Source organism: Ranitomeya variabilis, chromosome 6 (assembly GCF_051348905.1).
Source record: "Ranitomeya variabilis isolate aRanVar5 chromosome 6, aRanVar5.hap1, whole genome shotgun sequence".
NCBI lineage: Eukaryota > Metazoa > Chordata > Amphibia > Anura > Dendrobatidae > Ranitomeya > Ranitomeya variabilis.
The window spans coordinates 450,786,931-450,809,576 of record NC_135237.1 but is presented as its reverse complement, the minus strand read 5'-3'; the positions used below and the strand labels follow the sequence as shown (position 1 = coordinate 450,809,576).

Sequence of the window (22,646 nt, the reverse complement as noted above, 5' to 3'; positions counted from 1 at the left end):
AAGCGACTTGGCGTTCTACACTGTGTTCCAAATTATTATGCAAATTGGATTTAAGTGTCGTAAAGATTTAATTGTTTTGTTTTTCAAATAAACTCGTGGATGGTATTGTGTCTCAGGGCTCAATGGATCACTGAAATCAACCTGAAACACATGTGATAATTAGTTTTCCAAGTGATTCTAATTAAAGGAAAACTACTTTAAAAATGATGTTCCACATTATTAATCAGGTCACAGGTTTCAAGCAATATGGGAAATAAAAAGGATCTCTCTGTTGCTGAAAAGCATCAAATAGTGCAATGCCTTGGTCAAGGGATGAAAACAATAGATATTTCCCGAAAACTTAAGCGTGATCATCATACTGTGAAGAGATTTGTGGCTGAATCTGAGCACAGACGTGTTCGTGCTGATAAAGGCAGAATGAGGAAGGTTTTTGCCAGTCAAGTTCATCGGATTAAGAAAGCAGCTGTTAAAAAGCCATTACAAACCAGCAAACAGATATTTGAAGCTGCTGGTGCCTCTGGAGTCCCTCGAACTTCAAGGTGTAGGATCCTTCAAAGGCTTGCTGTGGTGCATAAACCTACTATTCGGCCACCCCTAAACAGTGTTCACTAGCAGAAACAGTTGCAGTGGGCCCAGACATACATGAAGACTAATTTTCCCACAGTCTTGTTTACTGATGAGTGTCGAGCAACTGTGGATGGTCCAGATGAATGGAGTAGTGGATGGCCACCATGTCCCAACAAGGCTGCGACGTCAGCAAGGAGTGGAGGAGTCATGTTTTGGGCCAGAATCATGGGGAAACAGCTGGTAGGGCCCTTTAAGGTTCCTAAAGGTGTGAAAATGACCTCTGCAAAGTACATAAAGTTTCTGACTGACAACTTTCTTCCATGGTATAAAAAGGAGAAACGTGCCTTCAGGAGCAAAATCTTCTTCATGCATGACAACGCACCATCTAATGCTGCAAAGAATACCTCTGAGTCATTGGCTGCTATGGGCATAAAAGGAGATAAACTCATGGTGTGGCCACCATCTTCCCCTGACCTCAACCCTATAGAGAACCTTTTGGAGTATCATCAAGCAAAAGATCTATGATGGTGGGAGGCAGTTCACACCAAAACAGCAGCTCTGGGAGGCAATTCTGACTTCACGCAAAGAAATACAAGCAGAAAATCTCCAAAAACTCACAAGTTCAATGGATTCAAGAATTGTGAAGGTGATGTCAAAGAAGTGTCCTATGTTAACATGTAACTTGGCCTGTTAGGATGTTTTGGAGGTAAATAGCTTTTTTGTTCAGTGAATGTGACCTCCTAATGCCACGAATTCCACAAATGAGCATTTTCTGTTCTTTAAAACATATCAAATGTTTAGAAATTCTACAGTGCCTAATAATTTGGAACAGTGCATTTTGAGTTTTTATTCATTTTGGAGATTATATATTCTAACGGGTGATGACATTTATTAGACTGATTGTCATTTGCCCCAACCTTTTAGGAAAATCTGAGAAAAATTTAATTTGCATAATAATTTGGAACATAGTGTATATCCCTTTTGTCCGGAGCTCGCCGCTAATTGGACTGCTTCTCCTTCGGTGGACCCTCCAGTTTCCAGACTGTCCACCAACACAGTCCTCCCACTGTCCGGCGGAGCATCTCTGAAGGATTCTAACGATAGAGTCATAGAATCTTTTGCGAAATCAGCCTTTGAAGCGGCCTCAGCTAGTCTTTGCCCGGCCTTTGCTTCCACTTAGGTTTCAAAATCCATATCCAAATGGGCCAAACAGCTCCGTCAGGGCATTCTGGACGGGGTTCCATCCGGACAGCTGGCGGAACTTGCCAACCAGATTTCTCACGCGGGTGATTATCTGGTCTCCGCCTCTCTGGACGCCGCGTCTTGTGCAGCTCAGGCGTCCAGCAACGCGGTTGCCATCCGCCGGACCGTTTGGCTTAAGGCCTGGCAGGCGGATTTGTCTTCAAAAAAGTCCCTTACAGCCTGACTTTTCAGGGGTCTCGTCTCTTTGGTTCTAAGCTGGACCAAATCATTAAGGACGCTACAGGGGGCACGAGTTCCCTTCTTCCCCAGGCCAAGCCTCGTCGCCCTCCTAGACGTCAATTTCGGTCTTTTCGTCCTTTTCGGCGCTTCGCGGCATCAAATTCCTTCTCCCAGCAGCAACAGAGGCCACAGGCCCGTCAAGAGAAGAAGACGGTATCCTTTAGGCCCACTCCTTCCTGGCGTCCTTGCTACTCCCAGGGTAGATCCTCCAGGTCCAGGACTGGAGGAACCACCTCGGCATGACTCTCGGCTAGTAGCCAGCCCACCTCCCAGGCTGGGCGGCCGTCTCCTCTTCTTCCGGGACGTCTGGATCTCCTCGGTAGAGGACGCTTGGGTCAGGGAAGTTGTATCCTCGGGATACAAGATAGTTCCTTTCAAGACCCCGGGATCGTTTCTTCGAATCCCGACCTCCAAGAGACCTCGCTCTAGCTCCGGGTTTCTTCGCAGCCATCGCGTCTCTCCTCAAAGCCGGGGTATTCGTTCCCGTCCCAGAAAAAAAACGGTTCACAGGTTTCTATTCAAACCTTTTTGTGGTACCGAAAAAAGACAGCAGGGTGCGTCCCATCCTGGATCTCAAATTGCTGAACAGGAGAGTCCGTCTGAAGCACTTCAGGATTGAATCCCTTCGTTCAGTAATTGCTTCCATGGAGGCTCAGGAATTTCTGCGCTCCATGGATATTCAGGACGCCTACCTCCATGTTCCGATATTCCCGGGACATCACCGATACCTGCGCTTTGCAGTGCTTCAGAAACATTTTCAGTTCGTTGCCCTGCCGTTCGGTCTAGCAACCGCCCCAAGGGTTTTCACGAAGATCATGGCAGCGCTGATGGCCATCTTGAGGGTCGGAGGCCTGGTTCTGTTTCCATACCTCGACGACATCCTCATCAAGGCTCCGTCCTTTTCTCAGGCCCACGAAAGCCTGTCCATCGTTCTCGACACCCTAGCCCGTTTCGAGTGGCTGGTCAACCGGAAGAAGTCCTGTCTTATTCCTTCTCAGCGCATCATCTTTCTTCCCAAAGACAAGAGATCCATTCTTTGTCGGGACATACGCGTGCTCCAGGGCCCTCGGTCTCCCTCCTTCCGATCGGCCATGTAGGTTTTGGGGAGGATGGTAGCAACATTGGAAGCGATTCCCTTCTCCCAATTTCACTCGCGACCTCTTCAGCAAGCCATCCTGTCTCAGTGGAACAGGTCTGTCTTCTCCCTGGACCGCCCGATCCGACTCTCCCCGGGTCAAACGGGCTCTCAACTGGTGGCTCACCTCACCTCTCGTCTCCCAGGGCAGATCCTTTCCAGTTCACTGGCAAGTGGTGACGACGGATGCTAGCCTGCTCGGCTGGGGTGCGGTGTTTCGCCACCTGACTGTGCAGGGCCGCTGGTCGGCGCAAGAGTCAACCTTGCCAATCAATGTCCTCGAGATCCGGGCCATTTTTCTGTCCCTTTGTCACTGGGAAGGGATTCTCAGGGGCCTTCCTATCCGTATCCAGACGGACAATGCCACAGCGGTGGCATATGTCAACCATCAAGGGGGGACTCGGAGCTCCTTGGCCGAGGTATCCAAGATCCTTCTCTGGGCAGAGGCAACGGTTCCAGTGATATCCGCGGTGCATATCCCCGGCGTGGACAATTGGGCCGCCGACTTCCTCAGCTGCGAGGGTCTCGCGGCAGGGGAATGGTCCTTGCATCCGGAGGTCTTCCATCAGATTTGTCTTCGATGGTGGACTCCGGACGTGGACCTCACTGCGTCTCGAATGAACGGAAGGTTCCGCAGTTCGTCTCCAGGTCTCGCGATCCTCTCGCAGTGGGCGTCGACGCTCTGGCCATTCCTTGGTCACAGTTCGTGCTGCCCTACCTGTTCCCACCCCTTCCATTACTTCCCAAACTGTTGGAAAAGATCAAAGTGGAAGGGGTGCCCGTCATTCTGATCGCCCCGGATTGGCCCAGGAGAGCTTGGTTCGCGGAGCTTGTCAGTCTTCTCGCGGATGCTCCCTGGCGCCTTCCAGACAGGCCCGATCTGCTGTCTCAGGGTCCGATCTGCCACCCGAATTCTCGGTCGCTCAGTTTAACAGCGTGGCTGTTGAGACCGCTGTTCTAAGAGCGTCCGGCCTTTCGGACCGGGTGATTCACACCATGATTCAGGCTTCATCTTCCAGGATCTACTATCGTACCTGGAAGGCTTATTTCCGTTGGTGCGAGTCCAACAACGTTTCACCCATGTCTTTTTCCCTGCCTTCCATTTTGGCCTTCCTTCAGGCAGGACTGGATTCGGGCTTGGCTCTTAGTTCCCTGAAGGGCCAGGTCTCTGCGCTTTCCATCCTTTTTCAGAAGACTTTATCTTCCCGACCACAGGTCAAGACCTTCCTTCAAGGAGTAGCCCACGCTGTCCCTCCGTATAGGGCCCCTGTGGATTCATGGGATTTAAACCTGGTACTGGACGTTCTGAGGGTTTCCCCCTTTGAGCCTCTCAGGGAGGTTCCCCTGTCAGTTCTATCTTGGATGGTGGCCTTTCTTGTGGCCATCACTTCTATCCACCGCGTTTCCGACTTGGCCCTGTCTTGCCGTCCTCCGTTCTTGGTCATCCACCAGGACAAGGTGGTTCTCAGGCCTCCGCCTTCTTTTCTTCCTAAGGTGATTTCCACCTTCTACCTCAACGAGGACATCGTTCTACCTTCTTTTTGTCCAGCTCCAACTCATCCTCTGGAGCGATAGTTGAACAAGCTGGACCTCGTCAGGGTAGCTGGATAGAACGTCCACTTTGCGGAAGACGGATTCTCTTTTCGTCATTCCTGATGGCTCGCGCAGAGGCCAACCGGCTTCTAAGGCGACTATTGATCGCTGGATCAGAACGGCTATTCTGGAGGCTTACCGGGTTAAGAACAGAGTGCTTCCTCCTGGGATCAAGGCTCACTCTACCCGGGCAGTCGGCGCCTCCTAGGCGGTGCACCACAGGGCTTCCGCCCTACAGCTTTGCAAAGCGGCAATGCACCACAGGGCTTCCGCCCTACAGCTTTGCAAAGCGGCAACCTGGTCTTCCATCCACACGTTCGCCAAATTTTACTAGGTCCATACCTACGCTTCGGTGGACGCCAGCCTAGGCAGAAGGATCTTGCAGGCGGCAGTGGTGAGTCCGCTGGCCTGATGGAAGTCTGTTTCTTCCCGCCCTTGGGACTGCTTTGGGACGTCCCATGGTTCCTGTGTCCCCCAATGAGAGGCGATAAAGAAAACAGGATTTTTGGTTGCTTACCGTAAAATCTGTTTCTTGGAGCCTCCATTGGGAACACAGCACCCTCCCAATGTTTCTCAGTTTCTGTTGTTTTATGTTCTATGACTGCTCTCACGTTTACCATTCTCAAGTTTGTGGTTATGGTTTTCAACCTTGTTATTTATCTCCTACTGCTTTCTCACTAACTGAAGAGTATAATGCCAGTCGGTGGGGTGTACACTGCAGAGGAGGAGTTAACTTTTTTATTTGCATAGTGTCAGCCTCCTAGTGGCAGCAGCATACACCCATGGTTCCTGTGTCCCCCCAATGGACGCTCCAAGAAACAGATTTTACGGTAAGCAACCAAAAATCCTGTTTTTGGTACTACACACCAATTAGACTTGCGCATATATATCAGGATCACTCTCCTTTGTGCTGGAGGAAGTGCGGATATCAAGGAAATCTTTTTCATCTTTTTTGGGGCTGCCCGAAAATAAAACCTCTATGGTCAAAAGTTTCATTTCATATTAATTTATTTGTTAAAAATTGTGTGATTACTCCCCAGAGGGCTCTCCTTTCTCTGGACATGGAAGGAATTGATCCTCAGGTCAAATACATCCTAATACATATATTTCTAGTAGTCAAAAGTGCAATAGAACTCTGGTGGAAAATATCGGATTCACCCAGCTTTACAGATATTCTAGATAACATCCATCAGCATAGTGCATTAGAATGGAGATTTGCTGCCAACACCAATGGTATTAGAAAATATCTGAAAAAATGGAGGATTTGGAATGACAAGTTTTGTAAAGAGTAAATCTCTTGTAGTCATGCAAAGTGGATAAAGATTGTTACTTTATATCTCTTTCCAATACATTGCATAAAAAAAATTGTAGTATATTCTATTCAAAAGATCATATTTAATGCATTTTTTTCTTGTCTATTTGAGATTGATATTTGGTTCTCTAATTATATTGATTCCCTTTTCCCTCACCCTTTTTTTTTTTTTCCCAATGTTAACCCCTTCCCCATCTTCCCTTCCCTTTATCCACTACCATTTCTTATGAAAAATTTCAATAAAAATATAAAAGAAAAAAAAATCATTTTGATTGTGCCACTTGCTGCCTCTTGACATATGTCACCATGTAGCCCTTGCCCTATTCTTATTCTTTTGATTTTTCCAAAAAATTATCGGCTGTTGGTACCTTAGAGTATGTTCCCACGTTTTTTTGCTTAGATTTTGCAGAGGATTCTGTGAATTTAAGTAGTTATGTCGGCTCTTGACATTTGCCTCTTTCTTTTTTTTTTTTAGCATCAGATGTAGACCAGGCATTGATAGTCCTCTCAGTACTATGTACATTCAGCTTTACATGTGAGGAGGGGTATGCATAATCAAAACAAGTACAATAATCTTAAACAATACAAGTCACGACTGGTACAGTAGGAGAGAGGACCCTGCTCGTGAGGGCTCACAATCTACAAGGAATGGGTGAGGATACAATAGGTGAGGGTAGAGCTGGTCTTGCAGCAGTTTGGTCAATCGGTAGTTACTGGAAGTTGTAGTCTTGTCAGAAGAGGTAGGTCTTCAGGTTCTTTTTGAATGCTTAACAAACTTTACAAAAAATCAATAGACAAGCAACTAAAAGAAACTTTGTAATTTATCTAATCATAGAATTCTGCTTTTAAAACTTATGAGCCATTTCTTCTCCTCCTCTTACCACTTAAACTCAAAATTCACTATGAAAAAACAACTTAAATCCATCTTGACCAGGACAGACTTCCAGATCACTGTGGTGTCTGGTTAAGCAGCATACTGTACTCTGTGGAATGGTAAGGATAAAGGAGTGAGCATAAGAAGGAGACACAGAAAGATTATGCTGAGCTTTCTAGCAAGTCTTTTATCTCACCACAGAGCTGAATTCACATCTACACCAGACTTTACTGCTATATAATTTCATCCATTCTGCTGCTGTTTTTTTTTTTTGCTAACTAAGGAATGAAGAGCAGGTATACTTCTCTACTTGCTGTGCTCTGCTCTGTATGGGAGACCTCATAGCAGCAAATCACCTCCCACCAGCAGGGAAGAAAACTGGTGAAACTGCTGAATAAGTGTCATATAACATCCAGAAAGTGTTGTTCCTCATGCACACAGACATGTCAGCTTATTCTGAATGTTACTTGAAAGCATCGGTTGGGAAAAACTCGTAGAACCAAATAATATTAAGTCTAGGTGTTTAATTTGCAGGTAATGGTAAAATTAACAGTTACATATAGAAACATTTTCTTTTATATAGTTAAACTTATGGATTTCCAAAGAATTTCCATCAACCACATCAGCAAATGTAAATCAGAAATCCATGGATGAACCATAGAAGAGTCTAAGCTATTCGGAATTAGTGGCTGAAATATAAATTATATCATTGGTGAATTTAGGGACGCCAAACCAAACCAGTGAACCATGAACACCAGTTATCTCTATTGAACTGAATGGGCCCCAATAAAGGTGTTGATGTCTTAATTGGACGCCTTGACCACATTTGAATGTTCGGATGAATAGGAGCTAGCCACAGCTTCTCTATCTCTGTCCATTTATTGTAGGCCCAAAGAGAAGCCCAGGATAATACACCTTCTTAGGTGGGTAGCCCGGTAATACTTGGTGATATATGGAACTGACAAGCATCCTTGTACCTTATGAGCAATTAAAATTCTCTTAGAGATTCTATAGCGTTTATTATTCCATATAAATTTCATTATGGTGGCTTAAAGTGATTTAAGTTCCCTTATGGGAACGCTTACAGGTAGAGTTCCAAAGCAGTATATTAATTTAAGTAATGGAGACATTTTCATCTCCGCTCTGCACCCCATTAAAGAGAGAGAAGGTGTCTTCCATTTATCTAATGTACTTTTCAAATCCCTGAACAAGGAGGGAAAATTACTGGAATACAAGGTGTGATAAGATAATGTTAAATTAACCACCAAATAAGTAATTGAATCAAGCTTCCAATTTAACTTGTAATTTATTTTAAGATACTCCAATACCTCCGGGGAAACGTTTGACTGTAGCGTTTCAGTTTTTGAGGCATTAATCCTATACCCCGACAAGCGCCCAAACTCCTGTAGGCCTTCTTTAAGGTTGGAAAATGTAATGTGGAGCCTATTAAAGGTTAACAGAACATCGTCTGCAAATAGTGAAATTGTAAAATGTATCCCCTTCAACACCTGAAATATTGGGATTTTGATGTATATTCACAGCCGATGGTTTAATACACATGGCAAATAGTAGGGGTGACAACGGACATCCCTGCCTTGTTCCATTTGATATCCGAAAACTAGTGGAAATATCATATGGTAATTTCTTTATCGCCTCTCATTGGGGGACACAGGAACCATGGGTGTATGCTGCTGCCACTAGGAGGCTGACACTATGCAAATAAAAAAGTTAGCTCCTCCTCTGCAGTGTACACCCCACCGACTGGCATTGAACTCTTCAGTTTTAGCTTAGTGTCAGTAGGAGGTGGACACGGGTCTTTCATTAGACCCTTATCTACCTCAATGTGCGTCGTTTTCTTGCAGGTTTCCTCGGAGGGATACAGGGTGAATAGTCACACCTGTATTCCCACAAGCGGACTATGAGTACGGTGTGTACTGCCACCCCGTATCCTCATTGATCCCTCACCAGGACCAAGATCCTGGCACACCAGCGTGCTCAGAAGTCCGGTCCTGGCTCCGTCCCCCACCCACTCGCCCACCAGAGCCTGTCGGTTGGAGGAGACGAGGACGTCCATCAGCCCTGGACGTTTCACCCTTTTTTTTAAGGTTAGTACGGCGTGGGATGTTTTTAGGTGAGTATGTCCCCTATCCCTTCTTATCCTATTCTGCAAGGGCCTTCTGCTCCAGCGGTTCACTCCTTTCCGCGGCGCACTATCAGTGCTGCGGTTTTTCCCTGGGCACAGTCCTCAGCGCAGCAGCCCTGCAGTCTATCGCGCTGCTTATCGCTGCAGCGCATTGCTCCGGCGCCGCAGGAGGTGGACTGTGGCGCCCTTCAGTGGCGCAGCCTGGCAGGCTGCGGCGCCTGTGCCGCCAGCCTCCCGTCGCGGCGCATCGCTCTGGCGCTCTATACCGGCGCCGCGGCTCGTTTCCCGGCCGCCGGTTCCTAATTTAGGCCCCGGCTTCGGCCGGGGCCTACTTCCGGTCTTCGGATCTGTCACTTCCGCTTCTGCGGGCGGGCTTTTTCCCGCCCGACATACTAGGACCTGCCCACCGGCGCCTCTGCGTCTAGCTCCGCCCCCTTCCTCGTGGGACACTCGTCTGGTGTTAGCATCGCTTCACACCACAGCAGCAGCCCTTGCAGTGCCTCCCGCAGCGCGCCACGCTCCTTCGCCCGCATCTTCTGTGAGCTCAGCACAGGGGATTTCTCCACCAAGGACAAGTGGGACATCTTCCAGGACCGGGTCCGTGAGTAGCTGCACTGCAGTCTGACACCCCCCTCTGCACACTGTCCCCTAACCAACTGGCATCTTCAGGGTCCCTCAAGATGTCTTCCTCTAAAGGGGGCCGCTCTCGCCCCCCTACTTCTTCTTCATCTACTGCCTTAGTCACGTACTTTGCATGTTCATCCTGTAACAGCAAACTTCCCTCAGGTCAGTCCTCCCCGTTGTGTCAGTCCTGCAGCAACCCGATTGTTCCCACCGCCCAGGATCCCCCGGCTGTTCCGCCCGAGAGTGATCCCCCCATCCCAGGCTGGGCCGCTTCTCTGTCACAATCGGTGGCCGATTTAACACGGGTGTCTCAAACCCTGGTGTCCGCGCTGGATCGGTTTCCCCTGCAGACCCCTGCAGTGGCCAGCGGGTCGCAGGAACCGCCGCCCGAGCCCTCCTTGATTAGCCACAAAAGGTCCAGACAGGAACGTCGGTCTGAGTCCTCTTCGCGTTCCATCTCGCCGCACGGCCCTCCCCCGCGGTTGGTGTCGCACCGTTCCTCCTCCCCTGAGTCAGGCGAGGCTTTATCTGATGCGCCCTCAGACGAATTTTCGGAGCTGGATCCTAGGCAAATCGCCACCATGAGTGAGTCGGTCCAGAACCTCATTCGGGCTATAAACCAAACCTGTGGCATCAAGGATCCCTCTACGGAACCCGCAGATCAGGCGGTTTCGTTTAGACGGGCCAAACCACCTTCAAAATTTTTTGCTCCTCATCCTGAATTCGAGGAAATCCTGGCCAGAGAGAGAGAGAATCCGACCAGACGTTTTCAGAGGGGAAAACGTCTGGGGGTGTTATATCCTTTTTCACCAGATCTTACCGCCAATTGGACGGTCTCTCCCTCGGTGGATCCCCCTGTTTCCAGGCTGTCCGCCAACACGGTGCTTCCACTGTCCGGCGGAGCGTCTCTGAAGGATTCTAACGACAGAGTTATAGAATCTTTTGCGAAATCTGCCTTTGAAGCGGCTTCAGCAACGCTATGCCCAGCCTTTGCTTCCACTTGGGCTTCAAAATCCATCTCAATATGGGCCAAGGATCTACGGCGAGGTATCCTGGACGGGGCTCCTCCCGCGCAATTAGCGGAACTTGCCAACCAGATTTCCCACGCTGGTGAATACCTGGTTTCCGCCTCCCTGGATGTCGCCTCTTGTGCTGCTCAGGCTTCCAGCAATGCCGTTGCCATTCGCCGGACCGTTTGGCTCAAGGCCTGGCAGGCGGACTTGTCCTCCAAAAAGTCCCTCACTAGTCTGCCCTTCCAGGGCTCTCGTCTCTTTGGTTCCCAGCTGGACCAGATCATTAAGGATGCCACTGGGGGCACAAGTTCCCTTCTCCCCCAGGCTAAACCTCGTCGCCCTCCTCCTAGACGGCAGTTTCGCTCGTTTCGGCCTTTTCGTCGCTTCGCTGCATCAAATTCCTTTTCCCAGCAGCAACAGAGGCCACAGGCACGTCAAGAGAAGAAGGCGGTGTCCTTCAGGCCCACTCCGTCCTGGCGTCCTCGCTATTCCCAGGGTAGATCGTCCAGGCCCAGGACTGGAAGATCCACTTCCGCATGACTCTCGGCAAGACTCCAGCCCAACTCCCAGGTTGGGGGGCCGTCTTCTCCGTTTCAGGGACGTCTGGATTTCCGCAGTAGAGGATGCATGGGTCAGGGAAGTTGTATCCTCGGGATACAAGATAGAGTTCGCCTCCCGACCCAGGGATCGTTTCTTCCAATCTCGTCCTCCAAAAGATCCAGCTTTGGTTCCGGGCTTCTTCGCAGCCATCGCTTCTCTGCTAAAATCCGGGGTGATTGTTCCCGTTCCAGAAAGGGAACGGTACACGGGTTTCTACTCGAACCTCTTTGTGGTACCGAAAAAAGACGGCAAGGTTCGTCCCATTCTGGACCTCAAATTGCTGAACAGGAGGGTTCGCCTGAAACACTTCAGGATGGAATCCCTTCGTTCAGTAATTGCTTCCATGGAGGCTCAGGAATTTCTATGCTCTATAGATATCCAGGACGCCTACCTACATGTTCCAATTTTTCCCGGTCATCACCGTTTCCTGCGCTTTGCAGTGCAACAAGATCATTTTCAGTTCGTCGCCCTGCCGTTCGGTCTCGCAACCGCGCCAAGGGTGTTCACGAAAATCATGGCGGCGCTGATGGCCGTTTTGAGAGTCAGAGGCTTGGTCCTGTTTCCATACCTCGACGACATCCTCATCAAGGCTCCGTCCTTTGCTCAGGCCCACGAAAGCTTGTCCATTGTTCTCGACACCTTATCCCGTTTCGGATGGCTGGTCAACCGGAAGAAGTCCTGCCTTATTCCTTCTCAGCGCATCATCTTTTTGGGCATGCTTTTCGACACTCGTCAGTCCAGAGTCTTCCTTCCCAAGGAGAAGAGATCCACCCTTTGTCGGGACATACTCTTGCTCCAGGGACCTCGGCCTCCCTCACTCCGATCGGCCATGAAGGTTCTGGGGAGGATGGTAGCTACCTTGGAAGCGATTCCCTTCGCCCAATTCCATTCTCGGCCCCTTCAGCAAGCCATTCTGTCTCAGTGGGACAGGTCGGTCTTCTCCCTGGATCGGCCGATCAGACTCTCCTCTCGGGTCAAGCGGTCTCTCAACTGGTGGCTGACGTCTCCTCTCATCTCCCAGGGCAGGTCCTTCCTTCCGGTTCACTGGCAGGTGGTGACAACGGATGCCAGCCTGATCGGCTGGGGTGCGGTTTTTCGCCACCTGACGGTTCAGGGCCGTTGGTCGCCGCAGGAGTCTGCGCTGCCGATCAACGTCCTCGAAATTCGGGCCATCTTTCTGTCCCTCCGCCATTGGGAAAGGATCCTCAGGGGCCTTCCAGTCCGGATCCAGACGGACAACGCCACGGCTGTGGCATATGTCAACCATCAGGGGGGGACTCGGAGCTCCTTGGCCCTTGCCGAGGTATCCAAGATCCTCCTTTGGGCAGAGGCAACGGTTCCGGTGATATCCGCGGTGCATATCCCCGGCGTAGAAAACTGGGCCGCCGACTTCCTCAGCCGCGAGGGTCTCGCGGCAGGGGAATGGTCCCTGCATCCGGAGGTCTTCCATCAGATTTGCCTTCGATGGGGAACTCCGGATGTGGATCTCACGGCGTCTCGAATCAACAGGAAGGTTCCGCAATTCGTCTCCAGGTCACGCGATCCTCTCGCAGTGGGCGTCGATGCCCTGGCCATTCCTTGGTCACAGTTCAAGCTGCCCTACCTGTTCCCACCCCTTCCATTACTTCCCAAACTGTTGAAGAAGATCAAAGCGGAAGGGGTGCCGGTCATCCTGATCGCCCCGGATTGGCCCAGGAGAGCTTGGTTCGCGGAGCTCGTCAACCTTCTCGCGGACGCTCCCTGGCACCTTCCAGACAGGCCCGATCTGCTGTCCCAGGGTCCGATCTGCCACCCGAGTTCTCGGTCGCTCAGTTTAACGGCGTGGCTGTTGAGACCGCGGTTCTAAGAGCGTCCGGCCTTTCGGACCGTGTGATTCACACCATGATTCAGGCTCGGAAGCCTTCGTCTTCCAGGATCTACTACCGCACCTGGAAGGCCTACTTCCGTTGGTGCGAGTCCAACCGCGTGCCGCCTATGGTTTTTTCCCTGCCTTCTCTTTTGGCCTTCCTTCAGGCAGGACTGGATTCGGGCCTGGCTCTTAGTTCCCTGAAGGGTCAGGTCTCTGCGCTTTCCATCCTCTTTCAGAAGACCTTGGCCTCTCGGCCACAGGTTAAGACCTTCTTTCAGGGGGTAGCCCACGCGGTCCCGCCGTTCAGGGCCCCTGTGGAGGCTTGGGACTTAAACCTGGTACTGGACGTTTTGAAGGTTTCTCCCTTTGAACCTCTTAGGGAGATTCCTCTATCAGTTTTATCTTGGAAGGTGGCCTTTCTTGTGGCCATCACGTCCATTCGCCGCGTTTCCGAGCTGGCGGCACTGTCTTGCCGCCCTCCGTTTTTGGTCCTTCACCAGGACAAGGTGGTCTTCCGTCCTCCACCTTCTTTTCTTCCTAAGGTGGTTTCCACCTTCCACCTCAACGAGGACATCGTTCTACCTTCCTTTTGTCCAGCTCCGACTCATCCTCTGGAGCGATCGTTGAACAAGCTAGACCTAGTCAGGGCAGTGAGGATTTATCTGGATAGAACATCCTCTTTCCGGAAGACGGATTCTTTTTTCGTCATTCCTAATGGCACGCGCAGAGGCCAGCCGGCTTCTAAAGCGACTATTGCTCGTTGGATCAGAACGGCAATTTTGGAGGCTTACCGGGTCAAGAACAGAGTGCCCCCTCCTGGGATTAAGGCTCACTCTACCCGGGCAGTCGGCGCCTCCTGGGCGGTGCACCACAGGGCTTCCGCCCTACAGCTTTGCAAAGCGGCAACTTGGTCTTCCATCCACACGTTCGCCAAATTTTACAAGGTCCATACCTACGCATCGGCGGACGCCAGCCTAGGCAGAAGGATCCTGCAGGCGGCAGTGGTGAGTCCTCTGACCTGATGGAAGTCTGTTCTCCCGCCCTTGGGACTGCTTTGGGACGTCCCATGGTTCCTGTGTCCCCCAATGAGAGGCGATAAAGAAAACAGGATTTTTGGTTGCTTACCGTAAAATCTGTTTCTTGAAGCCTCCATTGGGGGACACAGCACCCTCCCAATGTTTTCTGTTATCTGTTCTATGACTGTTCTCACGTTACAGTTCTCAAGTTTGTGGTTATGGTTTTTCAACCTTGTTTCATTATCTCCTACTGCTTTCTCACTAACTGAAGAGTTCAATGCCAGTCGGTGGGGTGTACACTGCAGAGGAGGAGCTAACTTTTTTATTTGCATAGTGTCAGCCTCCTAGTGGCAGCAGCATACACCCATGGTTCCTGTGTCCCCCAATGGAGGCTTCAAGAAACAGATTTTACGGTAAGCAACCAAAAATCCTGTTTTAATGGAGGCCGAAGGGGCCCTCTAAGGAACTCTCAGAGCCATAAGAAAGCGGCCTTGACTGAAACATAAAGGATAAACTAGATGGGTATTTCCTGAAGGAACTACAGATAGTGCTTTGGAATGGTGCACGGGCTGCCCCTGCAAGACTATCACACTTGGGTGCCCCTCAGGCGGTCTGATTTGGTGGGTTGGGTCAATCTGGGTCTGATTTTGTGGGCGCGGTCACTCTGGGTCCGATTCGGTGGGCGGGGTCACTCTGGGTCAGATTCGGTGGGCGGGGCACCTCAGGGACCGATTTGGTGGGCTGGGCACCTCAGGGTCCGATTTGGTGGGTGGGGCCACTCGGGGTCCGATTTGGTGGGTGGGGCCACTCGGGGTCCGAATTGGTGAGCGGGGTAATCTACTATATAATTGCCTAAGGGCACTTCCGTCTTTCTGTCACCGTTATTCGTTCGCTGATTGGTTTCGGCAGCTGCCTGTCATAGCTGCCGCGACCAATCAGCGACGCGCACAGTACGGAAGAAAATGGCCGCTCCTTACTCCCCGCACTCACTGCCCGGCGCCCGCATACTCCCCCCCCGGTCAGCGCTCACACAGGGTTAATGGCAGCGTTGACCGCGGTGTAACGCACTCAGTTAACGATGCTATTAACCCTGTGTGACCACCTTTTTACTATTGATGCTGCTTATGCAGCATGAATAGTAAAAATATCTAATGTTAAAAATAATAAAAAAATAAAAAATAGTTACATACTCATCCTCCGGTGGACCCTCCGGATCAGGAACCGGCTTTTCCCGCTCCGCGCGACGCCCCGGTCACCGCTGCATGCATTGCGGTCTCGCGAGATGATGACGTGTGGTCTCACGACACCGCTACGTCATCATCTCGTGAGACCGCAATGCACTCTTGGGACCGGAGCGAGCAACAAACATCGGGTACCGGCCGCTCCAGGAGGTGCAACAAGCATCGTGTACCGGCCGCCCTAGGAGGTGCAACAAGCATCAGGTACCGGCCGCTCCAGGAGGTGAGTATGTAACTATTTTTTATTTTCATTTTTTTTTTTTTTTTAACAGGGATATGCAGTATACTATGTGACTGGACAATATACTACGTGACTGGGCAGTATAACTACGTGGCTCTGCGCTGTATACTGCGTAGCTCTGCGCTGTATACTGCGTGGCTCTGCGCTGTATACTGCGTGGCTCTGCGCTGTATGCTGCGCGGCTCTGCGCTGTATGCTGCGCGGCTCTGCGCTGTATGCTGCGCGGCTCTGCGCTGTATGCTGCGCGGCTCTGCGCTGTATGCTGCGCGGCTCTGCGCTGTATGCTGCGCGGCTCTGCGCTGTATGCTGCGCGGCTCTGCGCTGTATGCTGCGCGGCTCTGCGCTGTATTCTGCGCGGCTCTGCGCTGTATACTGGGCGGCTCTGCGCTGTATACTGGGCGGCTCTGCGATGTATACTGGGCGGCTCTGCGATGTATACTGGGCGGCTCTGCGCTGTATAATGCGCGGCTCTGCGCTGTATGCTGCGCGGCTCTGCGCTGTATGCTGCGCGGCTCTGCGCTGTATGCTGCGCGGCTCTGCGCTGTATAATGCTCGGCGCTGCGCGGCTCTGCGCTGTATGCTGCGCGGCTCTGCGCTGTATGCTGCGCGGCTCTGCGCTGTATGCTGCGCGGCTCTGCGCTGTATGCTGCGCGGCTCTGCGCTGTATGCTGCGCGGCTCTGCGCTGTATGCTGCGCGGCTCTGCGCTGTATGCTGCGCGGCTCTGCGCTGTATGCTGCGCGGCTCTGCGCTGTATGCTGCGCGGCTCTGCGCTGTATGCTGCGCGGCTCTGCGCTGTATGCTGCGCGGCTCTGCGCTGTATGCTCCGCGGCTCTGCGCTGTATGCTGCGCGGCTCTGCGCTGTATGCTGCGCGGCTCTGCGCTGTATGCTGCGCGGCTCTGCGCTGTAGCGTGGCTCCGCGCTGTATGCTGCGCGGCTCCGCGCTGTATGCTGCGCGGCTCCACGCTGTATACTGCGCGGCTCCGCGCTGTATACTATGTGGCTGTGCAATATACTACGTGGACATGCATATTCTAGAATACCCGATGCGTTAGAATCGGGCCACCATCTAGTAATAATAATAAGACTACAGATAGTGCTTTGGAATTGTGCTGTCACTTTAAGAGCTGATATTATCTGACAAAACTGTGTCTTGGTACAGTTCGTAGGCGTTGGCATAGTAACTGTGTCTGACTGCGCAATAAATGAGCTAATCAGCCAGGTGGCATTTGGCAGTTATTTTTAGAAATTGCCTCAGAAATCAGGCCCATTATAAACGTATGGGGAAATTTCCCTATTGAAATGCATTGAGACACTTTTTTCAAACGCAAGTTGCGCCAAAACTACAAATCCGATCAACACGAAAAATACTTAGCACACCTCTTGGGGACGCTGGCTTCGAAATGACACCTCACTGGAGTCTGTGAGTGAAGCGGTTCGGGCCGCATTAACTGCGGACTGAATAATAAGAAGTTTACCACGATGGAATAACAATATAGTGCTTTGTGCCAAAGCACTATAATTAAAGCGATCAAAAGCCTTCTTGCATCTAAACTAAGAGCAGGGCTTGCTTTTTATTTCTGTTTACTACATCAATCCACTACCCTCCTGGTGTTGTCCTCACCGTGACGGAACTAAACAAAGCCAACCTGATCTTTAGGAATTAGTTGCGAAAACCAAAGACTAAGTCTGTTGGTCAGAAGGGGAGGAAATATCTTCAGTCTGCATTAAGAAGATTAATTGGCCTATAATTGGAGCAATCTAAGGGTATGTTTCCACGTGCCGGATTATATTAGGATTTGCTGCGTGCAGCCGCAGCATCCAATCCGCAGCGTCCAGATGTTACAGCATAATGGAGGGGATTTTATGAAATCCCGTCTCCACTATGTGCGCAGGGCTGCATCCGGCAGCCCTGCTTATCCGGACATGCGGTGCGTCTTTATAAACTGCAGCATGTCTAATTATCTGGCAGAGACGCTCCGTCTCCGCCAGATAAATACCACAGTCAATGAATACGATGCGGTGATTCCGAATGTGCTCAATGAACACATCTGGAATCACCGCTCGTACAACAGGGGGCGGCGCTTTGGGTGGAGCGTTGTATCCGCTGCGTCCAAAGCACTGGGTTTCCTGAACGTGGAAACATACCCTAAAGCAGTGTTCCTCAACTCCGGTTCTCAAGAGCCGCCAATAGGTTATGTTTTAAGGATTTCCTTATTATTGCAAAGGTGATAATTGCATCACCTGGACAGGCAAGCATTTAATCACCTGTGCAATGCTATGGAAATCCTGAAAACATGACCTGTTGGTGGCTCTTGAGGACCGGAGTTGGGGAACACTGCCCTAAAGGATCCCTGGTTTAGAAATTAGAATCAGATAGGAATGGGATAGAGTATTGGGTCTAGGGGTTAAATAGCTTGGTCATATGCGTAGTTAAACCCTTAGGGCTCCTTCTCACTTGCGTAAAATACGGCCGAGTCTCACAGGTTAAAACCCGGCTCTGCAGCCGGCACTCCAGAGCGGAGCGTGCGGCCGGACAGCAATACATGGACCTGCACGCTCCGCTCTGGAGTGCCGGCGGCTGAGCCAGGTTTTAACCTGCGAGACTCGGCCGTATTTTACGCAAGTGAGAAGGAGCCCTTAGTGACAGAGCCAGTTTGGTACTTAAAGGGAACCTGTCACCCCCAAAATCGAAGATGAGCTAAGCCCCCCGGCATCGGGCTTATCTACAGCATTCTGTAATGCTGTAGATAAGCCCCCGATGTATCCTGAAAGATGAGAAAAAGAGGTTATATTACACTCACCCAGGGGCAGTCCTAGTCCAGTCCGATGGGCGTCGCGGTCCGGGTCCAGTGTCTCCCATCCTCATATGATGACTTCCTCTTCTTTGCTTGTTGCCACGGCTCCTGCGCAGGCGTACTTTATCTGTCCTGTTGAGGGCAGAGCAAAGTACTGCAGTGCGCAGGCGCCGGGAAAGGTCGCAACACTGAGGTTGGTAAAAACTGATCCGAATCATGTTCTCTGGGTCCCTGCTACCCCCGGTAGCCGAAACCCCAGAGAAATTCCGACTTTGTGGATGCGCTATACTCTTATTTCTCAGCGCCGTTAAAAAGCGGCACTGTGGTGTAAGTGCCCTTAACTGCCGCCGTTAAAAAGCGTATCAGCGCTCAGTAAGGAGTTAAATCCTCTGCAAATGTTTTGTAATACAAATATGTCAAACCATCGGGTACCGAGGACTTGCAAGTGGGAGGTCCTTTAAAATGTCAAAGATCTCATCAGTTATCTACTTATTAAGAGAGTTCAATGTTTCTGGTGAATACTTTTATATTTTCAATATTCCGTATCACTATCTATATTTAAAAAACAAAATATAAAAATTTATCAATTTTCACACGAACCACTAGGCCTTATATCAGACTCATACTCTGTTCTGTACTGATGACAGGATTACACTGATAGAACAACTATGATATGCTAATTAAAAGTATTTAGCATTTTATTTATAATTCCTTTAGTCATTTATTTTTTCCTGTTAGGCTCATTGTCCCTGGTCTTCTCATGTACATTAGCAGAAATAGATTGACCAAGACCAGATTTGTTTGTATGGAAGTGTTATCTGAGCATTATCTGATCTGCGCAAGGGTCATTATGACTGGTGGATCAAGTATCATCTACTGTACACAGAGGTGTAAATTTGGGGTGAAAATTGCAGAAAAAAATATTTTTTTATAAGATGGGGGTCCGTCTTATTGAGAAAAAATAATATTTGAATATACCTAAAAAATATACTTTATTAGTAACCAATAAAATTAATGACAAACAACCATAGACCAACACCCCAAAACCAAAAAATGCAAAAACACATGCTCCTAGTAAACCCTATTACTCCCTAGTGTACCCTTCCTAACAGCGGAGGTTGGCACCCTAGCTTGTACGCAAATTGGCGCCCCGACTCACCGACGGCTCGCCCTAGATAACCACTATTGAACCCTAAGGAAAAAGTCCAATCAACAATATTACCTCGGTTCAAGAAAAAGCGTGCCGTCCTAAAGAATGAAGGAAGGAAGGGAGACAAGAGATAATAATCACTAATATCGCCAGAAGCAGACAAATCTGCTTAGATAAAAAGGAGCCAAATAACCATACTCGTAGATATACATAACTCAAAAAATGGAGGTCCAGATGATTAATCAGTAGGCTCGAGTTAATATAAACACAAAGGACAAAAAATTATATCTTGCAACCAGGATGTCATGACCGCTGTATGCTGTATCTACTGGTACCGGCTTTTCCATTAGCCTCCTGACGAACTGCCATCATGGAAGGGAAACGCGTTGAGGCGTTGAGGTCCCTTCCTGCTTAGGTGGGCGACGCCATGGCCTGGTGTCATGGGGAGGCTGTGGCGGCGGCAGATGTGCGGTCACTTCCTCAGGTGGCGGCGGCCAGGGTCCCTTCCACATTTGAGGCGACGCCACGGCGGTATTGAAGGAGAGCAGCAGAGCTGGGTGAGTCACAGTTTTCCCGGTGGCGGCAGCCATCTTCCTGAGGCCTCGCGTGCGCCGATTCAGTACTCTGCTTCCCAGGGCTTCAGGAAAATGACCGCCGCGATCTCAATCTGCGCACGCGCGGCCTCCCACGGCCATTTTCCTGAAGCCCCAGGAAGCAGAAAACTCAATCTGCGCACGCACGGCCTCAGGAAGATGGCCGCCGCCACAGGGAACGCCGTGACTCACCCAGCTCTGCTGCTCTCCTTCAAAACCGGGCCACGGCGTCACCTCACATGTGGAAGGGACCCTGCTCACCGCGTGACATCATCCCCGCACCTCTGCCACCGCCACACTGCCGGTAAGCCTGCATTCCAACTATAAGACTCACCCCCCTATTTTCCTCACAATTTTTTTGGGGAAAAAGTGTGTCTTATAGTCGGAAAAATACGGTATTTATAATGACCTTTACTTTGGTTATTTGTTTTTTTCTATTTCTGGCGAACCCCTTTAAGCCTAGTGTCGTTTAAATATAGATAGTGATGTAATGATATTCTGTTGATACATATTGTCCCTTTCATTTCACAAAATATATAGAGTTTCTTGATTCTACAAATATGAAACATTATATATTATCAGTGTATTTGCCATTGTCTAATGAACTTGCCCTCCATGTTATGAAGATCAAATGTAGTCTGACATACAGTAAATAATTAGGAATCTTTGCACTTATGGTGACCTATGGGGAAAATATGGAACACAAGTGTCAGTCACTTTACATTGAAAGTAAAGCACCTGTATAATAATAATAATAATAATAATATTTTAAACTAATATTTTACTTTTTCTTATTTAAGATGTCGCAGAGCATGTCATCAGTTTCTTCAAGGCATTCTGAGAAAATCGCAATTCGAGAGTAAGTTTTTATTTTTTAAAGAAATATTTTTCACTTTTTTACAGATACGTACTTTATATACACACACATATATATATATATATATATATATATATATATACATACATATATATATGTATATATATATATATATTTGTGTGTGTGTTATATATTTTTTCCTATTTTCTTGTTCCATTATATTATAAATAATACAATTCATGCTACGATTTTGAATATATAATTATTGTCATGCTCGGTAAACACAGCGTAAGCTCCCTGTGCTTATTCTACTGCACTTCCAGTAATTGCAGATTTGTTAATGACACACGATAAACATTTCAAATGGTAGGAGTTTACAGCATGGTAGCCACCCTAATTGTTAATATTAGTCCTGAGCAGTTATGCATGTCATAACTCTGGATAAGCAACAAAAAAAAAAGTGGACTAAATTCTGTTGATGCTAAATAAAGTTGTAAAATTGTGTTAACAGGAATACACAGTTGATGTCAGCAGCCAACATAGAGTGCTATGTTGTTAATAATTATAAAATCTTCCACCATTGTACTCCTGCAGAGCATCAGTAAAGGTACCTTCACACGAAACGACTTTACAACGAGAACGACAACGATCCGTGACGTTGCAGCGTCCTGGATAGCGATATCGTTGTGTTTGACACGCAGCAGCGATCTGGATCCTGCTGTGATATCGCTGGTCGTTGAATAAAGTTCAGAACTTTATTTGGTCGTCAGACCGGCGTGTATCGTCAGGTTTGACACCAAAAGCAACGATGCCAGCGATGTTTTACGCTGGTAACCAGGGTAAATATCGGGTTACTAAGTGCAGGGCCGCGCTTAGTAACCCGATGTTTACCCTGCTTACCAGCGTAAAAGTAAAAAAAACAAACAGTACATACTCACCTGCGCATCCCCTGCCGTCCGCTTCCTGCTCTGACTGAGCGCCGGCCCTAAAGTGAAAGTAAAAGCACAGCGGTGACGTCACCGCTCTGCTGTTAGGGCCGGCGCTCACACAGTACAGGAAGCGGACGCCGGGGGACGCGCAGGTGAGTATGTACTGTTTGTTATTTTTACTTTTACGCTGGTAACCAGGGTAAACATCGGGTTACTAAGCGCGGCCCTGCGCTTAGCAACCCGATGTTTACCCTGGTTACCCGGGGACCTCGGCATCGTTGGTCGCTGGAGAGCGGTCTGTGTGACAGCTCTCCAGCGACCAAACAGCGACGCTGCAGCGATCGGCATCGTTGTTGCTATCGCTGCAGCGTCGCTTCGTGTGAAGGTACCTTAAGTCTTTTATCTAGCTGAGTGATCTGCAGAATGTTACAAATTTGACAGAGTTGCTGCTTAGTTCTGATGGCTCCTTCCTATTCTATTTATTAGCACCTGAGCATGCTCTGAAAAACACCTTATCCAAACACATTTGCTCGCAACTATTGGCATCTAAAGTATCCTACTCAATTGGCGTACTGGCCATGCGGGTAAGCCACCGCTCTGCTCACTGTAGGACTGCCAGATATTACTGCCGAGCATTGTACTTCCTTGAGATCAGGAAGGCATACTGTGGATA

The 22,646-nt window shown here is 49.3% G+C and overlaps 1 protein-coding gene across 2 annotated transcripts in view; it reads left to right on the top strand.

The window, feature by feature from the left end:
• The window catches only part of RB1CC1 (RB1 inducible coiled-coil 1), a 183,276-nt gene that overhangs the window by 129,974 nt on the left and 30,656 nt on the right, over positions 1-22,646 (top strand). For both annotated transcript variants that reach the window (XM_077270491.1, XM_077270490.1), the window contains exon 20: positions 21,028-21,086. In XM_077270491.1, coding sequence (XP_077126606.1) covers positions 21,028-21,086 — 59 coding nt within the window. The remainder of the gene's footprint in view (positions 1-21,027; positions 21,087-22,646) is intronic.